Raw genomic sequence first — 9155 nt, 5'->3', positions numbered from 1 at the left:
GGTTTGAAGGATGGCTCTTTCTAAAAATGAGATGGATATTTACTTGTGTCGCCATCTAGTGTCCGATTCTAAAGACTTATTGATCCATGTAAACATCTATGCGCTACATAAACAAAATCAAAAATGTCAACCAATGCACATAGGAGACCTAACGAGACTCCTACTCTACTGTCAAACACAATTTGCACAAAAATTTCCATTCGCGATAGCGTACAAATTGGATTTACGAAAAAGTGTCTCAAATGGTCCAAAAACATTCTGTTCAAAACAAATTCTGCATGTGTCTAAAGATGAACCAATCTGTCTTCGAACAATGTATCGTGTTTCATGGACTAAGTATGAAGATAAGGCTTCTAGAAAAAGCAAAAAGTCCGGTCGTATTCCCAATTTAAGTGCTCAAACTTTTCAAAACTGCCATTAAGTGCCAAAAACAGTACATTCAAATTTGAACCAAAACAATAGATTTGAACACGATCATTAGGAATCAGCAAAATAGGTAACGAAAAAATTCCTAATAGTGTCAAAAATTGGCTGTTCAATTCGCCTCATAGCATGTTGCACTGAAAAAATCATCATTTTGGATAGTGAAACATTCATCGCTATATCGAACCATGAATGAAGTGCAAGTGGTTTCTTTTGCATTGATTATGTTAGGGCACTACTATATAAGGCTAGAGACGTCGACAAACCTAACTTTGATAAATGGGTGTTTGTATGGTACGATCTTCTTCGGAAGGTGTTTTAGAGCCATTATTCGAGAATTTGGTGCTGAAACGTAAGGTAAAACCTCCATTACATGCTCCATTATCAACCAAATATTGTTGAAATCGATAGAATTATAACCAAATATTGTTGAGAACTATCTGATTAAGGCCGAAATTGTGTTTTGCAAGCAGAAAAAACCACAATAATGGCTCACTTCTTAAAAAATAGCATTTCCATGAAAAAAGAACCATTTTTTAAAATTCACAAAAAGACACCAAATTAATTATTTCTCGTCTGTTTTTGGATGTATGTTATAGGCGAAATTCCAAAATACTTGAAACGAGCAACAATTAGTTGGATGGATTGAGAAAATGTTGAAAGAAATCGACAAATCGGTCCGCCAAAGCATGATTTTGATGGTTCGACGCATACTGAGAAAAATCGAAGACAATGGCCTGTTCAGTGTAAAGTGAATGTGCTATTCGATAGCCTATGAATAACGGCTTATACCAATAAAAACGAATTTAATATTGTGTGTTTGTTGTTCAAATGGCATACGTCTGAATTTGTGCAAAGACTTTATGGACATACACGGGGAGGAAATTTTTTTAAGCGTGATATAGAAACACATATTGTATTTTTAAATGACCATATTTATTATACAAAGTAGTCTCCATGAACACGAATGACACTTTCATATCGATGCTTCAATGCTTTAATTCCTCCTTCAAACCACTCGGCATCTTTGTCCTCCCATACGTTGAAAATTTCGTTCGATATCTCTTCTTCGGACTCATATTGCTTCCCCTTCAGATATCTTTTGGTGTTTGGGAACAGAAAATAGTCGCTGGGGGGCAGATCTGGAGAATACAGTTTTTTACCAGGAAGCTTTTCTCTGATCGCTTTACGCAATCTATGTATTTGTTTTGCATAATAATAGCCCGTGACTGTGGTATTCTTTGGAAGGAATTCAACCAATAATATGCCTTTGGCATCCCAGAATACAGAGGCCATTACTTTTTTTGTGGCAATTTGTTTGCGTGGCACTTTCGATGCTGGTTCACCACGTTTGTGCCATTCCATCGTCTGTGATTTGAGCTCTGGATCATAGTAGTGGATCCAGGTTTCCTCGCCAGTCACTATTCGCTCAAATGTGTCCGTTTCATTCCATTCCAACAACTCGAAAAACTCGTGTGCAGCAGAAATTCGTTCTTCTTTTTGGGATTTGTTCAACGTTCTTGGAATCCATCGCGAGCAAACCTTTCTCAAAAAATGTGCAATTTTTCATGAAGTATGTTGTAAATACTCTTCTCTGAGATGTCAAACATTGCTGCTAACACTTTCTCGCTCATTCGAGCTTTCGTGCACGTGATGTTCAATTTTTTGCACTACATCTGAAGCTGTTGCTTCAATTGGTCGACCTGTATGAGGATCATCTTCCAATGATTCTCTACCCCACTTGAATTGTTTTGCCCATAGTTTTACTGTGGCATACGATGGGGCAAGGACCCCATAAACAGCACGCAAACGATCATTGATATCCTTTGGTGCCACACCTTCTTTTGTGAGAAACTTAATCACCGCACGATATTCGATTTTATCCATTTTTTCAAAAATATCGAGGTTACTTGGTATGCAATGATATTGAAAACAAACGACGACAGATATCAACTCAATTTTTTTCTGCAATACTATTGACAGTTCGTACGTCAATTACAGCACAAGGACAATCTGTAACTAGTGCCGTCTATATGTCAGGCTTAAAAAAATTTCCTCCCCCTGTATCTCATTTATTTTAATTCACTGTCTTGTATTGGTATTTTTTTAAAGAATGTTTGGAGGTCATGATTATCCTCACTCATTCAATTCATCTATTTTCTTTCAAATATTTCTCATTTCTCAACTTTACCGAGAATAAATTTACTTCTAAATCAACTAAATCAGTATCACAATTTGGTATTTTCTTTGTATAATAATCATTGAATATAATAAGCATATAATTAATTGGTTCATATTTTGTGTAATCGTATCCCCTAACTGGAATATTAAAAAGCGGTATTGCACAGGAATGCACAGGAATTATGCGCTGAATTATAATAATTTAAACTATTTGACATAAGAGTTCACTTCATATCTCCATGAATAATTTTGCAGATGAAAGACACTTGCGCCATCTTGCGTCTTTCCTCCAGCGTAATAATTTGTAGAAACAGCAGTTTTGATGCAACCAGTTTTTATTTTTTCCTCAAGAAAACACCTGATTTGTGATCATGCTGTAATCTGGTCATGCTGTAATCTGGAAACCATCCCCGATCAGAAATGGTAGGTCACATGCTTCACACACGACCACTGTCGCACAGTGTATACTGTATATATATATTAATTGAATCGTTTGTTTCAATGTAAATTCATTTCATTACAATTTTTAGTATACAGGATGTTATGTAATTCATAGACCATGGGGAGTGCAGAAATGAATGAGTGAGGATTAAAGACTATAGTTCTATAGGAGGATATTGCGTGCATATCTATATTTATTGTCAAATATTTGCGACACATTGGTTCGTATACGAATATGAAACCACTTTTTTCAAATATGCCACCAATACATTCCAATATATTATACAAAATACTCTTGTAAATACCTAGGGGCAAATCACCATTTTCAAATATTTGCCCTGATTTACGACATTTGTATACTTGACTGTGTAAATGCAGCTAATGAGAATATCTCATTTATCACGAAATTAAAAAAGAACTAATTAACTTCAAGTATAAAATATTCAGAATTTTAATATTATCAACTTTATTTTATTTTGGTGTCCGAAATATTAAAATTATGCTGAAATAAATATAATATTACTAACTTAACCTAACTTTCGCTTTGCAAATGTTGAACGTGGTTGAACGTAATAACTTTAAACTGTCTAGTGGAGATGGTAGTGAATTCGCCGCACAAATAAAAGCTTTTTGACATCGGTCGATTTTCGATATCGGTCTGGTTTTGACGTCAACATTTGCAAAGCGAAAGTTGGGTTAAGTTAGTAATATTAAATTTATTTCAGCATAATTTTAATATTTCGGACAACAAAATGAAAAAAAAAGTTGATAATATTAAAATTCTAAATATTTTATACTTGAAGCGACTTGAAGTTAATTAGTTCAATTTTATTTAAGCCATTTCCAACAAGCTATCTAGAAGCCAACAATGCCGCATTTGTGATACATTTGTTTATTTGCTCAACATTTGTTGAATTTGCGATACATTTGCTGCATTCATTGAAAGCACAGCATATTTATTCAAAAATGATGCATTTGTTTTCATGATTTGCCCCTAGGTAAATACTAGAGTACAAGTACTTGCTAGAGTACAAATTGTAAAAATATATATTATTGAAAAGAGAATGTTTTAAAGAAAAACCGAAAAAATGGTTTTGTCTTGATTTGTATAATTAAAAAAAATGTTTTATTTTATTTATTTTATTTTTTATTGTGTGTTTTATTTATTTATTTATTTATCCGTGGATTATGTACATTAAACTAATTTCGAACAATAAGTTCATTGTGCAAGAGTCTCGAGTATAAAATTTTCGTTAATATTTGGTACTAGATTTTATTTGATGTCGAAAAAGCAGTTTTTATTTCAGTCGATTTCATAACAAAAAAAAGAATGTAATATCACATTTTAGGCAAATGGAAAATGCAGATCTAATTACGATCTTATTTGAAAAACGAGGCGTGAAAACAACGTTTCACTTCGATATTGTTGCAGCTACTCCATCAACTAACGTATCCAAATCAGATACAATTTGTTTATCTTTCGCCTCATTATGCCATTTAATAAAAGTAGACATAGCATCACTAGAATAAAATTCAAATGAATTTAATATTAAAAATGAATCAAATTCTTTCATTTTAACTCTATCACATACCATTCTTTCTTTAAACGAGTAAGGACATCTTTTCGTATTTTTTTAAGCTCCTTAAAATATATAATCAAATCATCACCTTTGGAATCAAGCCTAAAAGTTAAAGTTAACATTTGAGATAAAGATAGCATAAGGAGATCATAATTTTTGAGCTTACATCTCTTTAGCCGCTTCCTTTTTCAACGCTGAAAGTGCTTCATTGAATTTCGATACTTGTGTATTGAATTTTGATTCGCGCTTGGGTTTCTTTGGCTTATGGGAATCTGCACCCAAAGTCGATTCGGAAGTTGAATTTGAATCAGATAGATTATTCTTCGAACCCTTGACTTCTGGAGAATGCTTTTTCTTTGGTGCATTTTTCGCAGTTGTATCACGCGATTCAAATTCTTCACTGAAAAAAATTGCAATAAATGTAATTTTGAAATTACGAAGAAAAATTTGTGCAATACAAACATAAGCTTGGATAAATCACACTGTGTGTCACTCAAAATCTGACAGAAACGAGACCAGTCGGTTTTACATAATTTGAGGGCGCTGATTTCAATGGCATCATTCGTTTTCCCCCATCACGTCAGGTTTTTCCACAATTTTCCTCGGAAGTTTCCCAGAAAACCCAAATTGGCTGTTTATACTCTAGTAACATTTTGAATTCATGCAATATCCCAGAGGGGTGACCTATCAGGCGTTGTAGAACCGTTCAAGTAAAGTCATGCCAGACAATTCGTTTTAGAAAAAATTGAGTCATTTGAAAAAAAATGATTTGGTTATTCTCCTCTGAAGTCCACATTTTGAAGTAAAATTGGTATGAAAATGAGTACTTGGGGGCTTTTTTGGCATGAAATTGGGGTTGAATACACTTACCATACAAAAAGTACCCAAAATAGTCAAAAATGACCAAAAATGTCAAATTGTGGTAAGTGTATTCCAATCTAATTTTATAGCAGAAAAAGCGTCATATACAGTCTTTTCATGCCAAAAAACCCCCAAATACTCATTTTCAGAGCGTTTGAATGGATACCAATTTTACTTCAAAATGTGAACTTCAGAGGGGAATAACCAAATCAATTTTTTTCAAATGACTCAATTTTTTCTAAAACGAATTGTGTGGCTTAACTATACTTGAACCGTACTACAACGGTCATCCCTCTGGGATATTGCATGAATTCAAAATGTTACTAGAGTATAAACAGCCAATTTGGGTGTTCCGGGAAACTTCCGAGGAAAATTGTGGAAAATCCTGACGTGATGGGGGAAAACGAATGATACCATTGAAATCAGCGCCTCCGAATTATGTAAAACCGACTGGTCTCGTTTCTGTCAGAAATTTGAAGTTGAAAAATGACGCACAGTGTCATCATCAGTTGCTCTGATAGTTTTAATCAAAATACGCACTTTCTGCACAAATCGTTCATCAATTTCATCAATGATACTGTCAATCAGAAGAAAATGTGAAAAAAACATTACAAATATATAAAAACATCGCTTTTTAAAAAACTTACAGACACATATTTCTCATTAGAAGTTCAAGATCTATAGATGCATCATTCAAATCCATTATCTTGCTCGTTTTTAGAGGCGCTGGAGATATAAATCCAATTTGAACAGACGGGGTCGAGGGTTGATTAATGGATGTGGTCATTGTTTTTGAATTTTTTTCCTTCGACTATTCCGAACAAAATATGTAATGAATAAATTTTGAATCATCTATATTCACTCATCTACTAAAAACATCTAATCTGCAATACTTTCTGTTATTTTACAATTTGTCTTATGATATTAATATCTCACCAATTTTATTACCTTCGTCATACTCAAAAGTTTGTAAATTTATTAAAGTAGGTATTGTTTTGACACTCCGTTTTTATTTATTAACCAAATTAACTAAAAAAAATGAAACCGAGAAGTAAGACCAAGGTTTTAGTAAACAAATTCGTAGCTTGACTCATGTCAAAATTTATTTATTGAAATTTTTTCTTCTCTGGTTTGAGATTTTTCTTTTCTACATGCGAGACCCACAAAAAAATTTCATTCACAGACGCGAAACATATGGAACTAAGAAGCAAAATCGTTTCTATGCATCAAATCTCGTCTGTGATTGTCTGATTGATTTAGCCGCCTTCGTGTTTTTATTATTCGTAGTTGTTATGTTTAAGAAAATTGATTTAATGGAAGCAGCCAATTTACATTGAACGTGTTCAAATTTTGAAATGGGCAAATGGACAAAAATTAAATTATTTTATAGCTGAGGTGAGTAATACTTTGAATACAAATGTTGATATGGGTATACTATACAAATGTCAATGTTTAAATTAACAATGTTCGAATACAGCATGTTTCATATATGTACGAATCAATAAGTAATGGAACACAAAGGAAAATGAATCGAAGGAATGGATCAGGAATTGTAGAGTAATGGAATAGTAAATTTTAAGTAAGTATGCCTTGCCCTATACTCGTCTCTTTAAGTAACATGAGTATTCATGAGTGTACTTATTCCATTAACTACGTTACCAATAACTACTTCGTTACCATCAATTACTTCTTGTAATTAAACAGTATTTAAAACTAGACAATATTAATATTTATATATTGTGATTGTAAAACTAATAATAAATTTATATATAAATATAAATAATATTTATTTTTTGTTACTGCAACACTAATAGTATATTTGTTTAATTACTAATTTTTATTTAAGTACCTCTAATTTTATTGTAATGTAAATCGTTGACGTTTGCTGTTAAAAAGAATATAAGAGCGAATGGATTCATTATTATGTATGAAAAACAAAATTAAAGTAACGTGTGGCAATCAACAAGAAGACTACTATGCGACTCATTCAAATCACAAGAATGTCTTCCATAATTCGTTTGATATATGAATCTGTGATATGTTTTGGTTCAGGAATCTTAGGTTTTGGATATGTTCTCCTTGGTATCTTGACTAAAACTGATATAAATATTCTTGAACAAATGAATAATATATCATTTTATCATATTATAGATGGAAATAGAAGTAAAATCCTCAAATATATCACATTTTCATGGATTAGTGCTGCAGTTCTTTGCTCTTTAATTCAACGAAACAGACAAAAAACATTGAGTGAACGAAATGTAATTTTAATTACAGGATGTGATTCTGGTTTGGGGTTTGTAAAATTCAAATAATTTTCTTACAAGCTTCAAGTAATTATTATATTATTTCAGATTCAATATGGCTCTTTATTGTAACCTCAAGTTGAATATGTTTGTTTGTGCTGCATGCTTAAATACAAGATCAGAAGGCGCACTCCAGCTATTGGCACAATGCAATCCGAAGCGATTTCTACTCCTAGAATTGGATATAAGAAAAAGTGCCAGTATTTTACACATTGAAAAAACTATAACGAATCTACTTCAAAGTGATGATAATTTAGGTAAAACATATTTCATTTGTTTTTTTTTATAAGGTAGTGAGTAAATACAGTTGTTATATCTTTATATTTTAGTGCTCAGCTATTTAGTAAATAATGCCGGCGTTATGTGCTTTGGTGAATTTGAGTGGCAAACCAACGCAATTGTTGAACATCAAATAAATGTGAACCTTTTTGGAACGATGAATTTCACTCGAAGTTTTTTATATTTGGCACGAAAATATAAGACGAGAATTATTAATGTAACAAGCCATTGTGCGCTTGAGGTTTGGTATTCCATTATATGTTCAATTAATCCTTTGTTAATGATAGTCATATAAACGTCAGTTCTCTTTTTTTCGTAATTTATACAATTATAGGCATTACCAGGCTTGGCCACTTATGCAGCTACAAAAGCGGGTTTAAGATACTGGAGTGATTCTCTTAGAGTGGAAGTAAAAAAATATGGCGTTGAAGTTGTTAATTTCATCCCTGGGTCACAAGTTATGTGTACGAATATAAGTCCCACAGTATTTGAGTACAAACTTAATATATGAATGGGTAAGAATAATCATGACCTCCAAACATTCTTTAAAAAAAATACCAATACAAAACGATGAATTAAAATAAATGAGATACTAACTCGCGTTTAAAATAAATCTGATACTTGAAAGATATTGAAAATAAAAGTGGTAAAAACTAATTTGTGCATTATACCGAGCTCTGTAACTTTTGGTTCCGTGAACGGATTTGGTTCAAATTTGTGATTTAGAGGTTTGAAGAATGGTACTTCTCAAAAATAATATCAGTTTGGAAAAAGTGACACCTTTCATTCAAAAAGTCACGTCATTATCAAACTGCCTAGTACATGGGCGGCTTGTATGAAAAACACGGAAGACCGCTGAAATGGCAAATGCAAAATACGTACGTGTTTTTCATACAAGCCATAAAATCGTGAAAAATAAAAAAAAAATTAATTTTATTATCCAAGCGGGGTTGACGTATATGAGATTGGGAACTTTTTTATGCGAACGCAGCTGATCAGCGCCATCTAACATTAGTTCGAATTAGATCGAAAAACTGAATTTAATTCTGTAGCATTGAAATGAAAAAGTGAAAAAACAACAACA

The 9155-nt window shown here is 32.5% G+C and overlaps 3 protein-coding genes across 11 annotated transcripts in view; 1 reads left to right on the top strand and 2 right to left on the bottom strand.

Annotated features, from left to right (window-relative positions):
• Positions 1 to 1362: 1362 nt before the first annotated feature.
• LOC116349981 (histone-lysine N-methyltransferase SETMAR-like) lies at positions 1363 to 2310 on the bottom strand. Its single transcript, XM_031781690.1, has 2 exons — positions 2032 to 2310; positions 1363 to 1965 (listed from the first exon to the last, which is right to left on the bottom strand). Exons 1-2 carry the CDS (start codon positions 2308 to 2310, stop codon positions 1363 to 1365), a joined length of 882 nt encoding a protein of 293 aa, XP_031637550.1.
• A 1893-nt stretch (positions 2311 to 4203) lies between these two features.
• On the bottom strand, positions 4204 to 7120 carry LOC116349980. 8 transcript variants are annotated; one of them, XR_004201971.1, is made up of 6 exons: positions 6435 to 6886; positions 6134 to 6297; positions 5088 to 6063; positions 4792 to 5025; positions 4638 to 4727; positions 4204 to 4566 (listed from the first exon to the last, which is right to left on the bottom strand). XR_004201971.1 is itself a non-coding variant. In XM_031781689.1 (6 exons), exons 2-6 carry the CDS (start codon positions 6441 to 6443, stop codon positions 4458 to 4460), a joined length of 606 nt encoding a protein of 201 aa, XP_031637549.1. In that variant the 5' UTR covers positions 6444 to 6515; positions 6893 to 7120; the 3' UTR covers positions 4204 to 4457. The 8 variants fall into 8 exon arrangements, 6 of the variants coding, with proteins under 6 accessions (XP_031637549.1, XP_031637544.1, XP_031637548.1 ...); XR_004201972.1 differs by having other exon boundaries at positions 4792 to 5020; positions 6027 to 6063; XM_031781689.1 differs by lacking the exon at positions 5088 to 6063 and adding an exon at positions 6893 to 7120 and having other exon boundaries at positions 6435 to 6515.
• A 181-nt stretch (positions 7121 to 7301) lies between these two features.
• LOC116349979 (D-beta-hydroxybutyrate dehydrogenase, mitochondrial) overlaps positions 7302 to 9155 on the top strand; it is a 6686-nt gene continuing 4832 nt past the window's right edge. For both annotated transcript variants that reach the window (XR_004201970.1, XM_031781682.1), the window contains exons 1-5: positions 7302 to 7568; positions 7638 to 7782; positions 7841 to 8049; positions 8122 to 8312; positions 8406 to 8535. Coding sequence is in view for 1 of the 2 variants with exons in the window: in XM_031781682.1 (XP_031637542.1) it covers positions 7463 to 7568; positions 7638 to 7782; positions 7841 to 8049; positions 8122 to 8312; positions 8406 to 8535 (781 nt within the window). In the remaining variant the exon portion in view is untranslated. The remainder of the gene's footprint in view (positions 7569 to 7637; positions 7783 to 7840; positions 8050 to 8121; positions 8313 to 8405; positions 8536 to 9155) is intronic.

This window comes from Contarinia nasturtii, unplaced genomic scaffold (assembly GCF_009176525.2).
Source record: "Contarinia nasturtii isolate CC-2019 unplaced genomic scaffold, AAFC_CNas_1.1 Cnas_scaffold_3221, whole genome shotgun sequence".
Lineage (NCBI taxonomy): Eukaryota > Metazoa > Arthropoda > Insecta > Diptera > Cecidomyiidae > Contarinia > Contarinia nasturtii.
This window is presented reverse-complemented; position numbering and strand designations above follow the sequence as displayed.

Coding starts and splice junctions, on each gene's coding strand:
- LOC116349981 (XM_031781690.1), bottom strand. CDS start 2,310: ATGGATAAAATCGAATATCGTGCGGTGATTAAGTTTCTCACAAAAGAA. Junction 1,966..2,031: donor GAGAAAGTGTTAGCAGCAAT/GTTTGACATCTC, acceptor TTTTTGAGAAAG/GTTTGCTCGCGATGGATTCC.
- LOC116349980 (XM_031781684.1), bottom strand. CDS start 6,443: ATGACGAAGGTAATAAAATTG. Junction 6,298..6,422: donor TGACGAAGGTAATAAAATTG/GTGAGATATTAA, acceptor TGTTCGGAATAG/TCGAAGGAAAAAAATTCAAA. Junction 4,728..4,791: donor AAGGAAGCGGCTAAAGAGAT/GTAAGCTCAAAA, acceptor TTTAACTTTTAG/GCTTGATTCCAAAGGTGATG.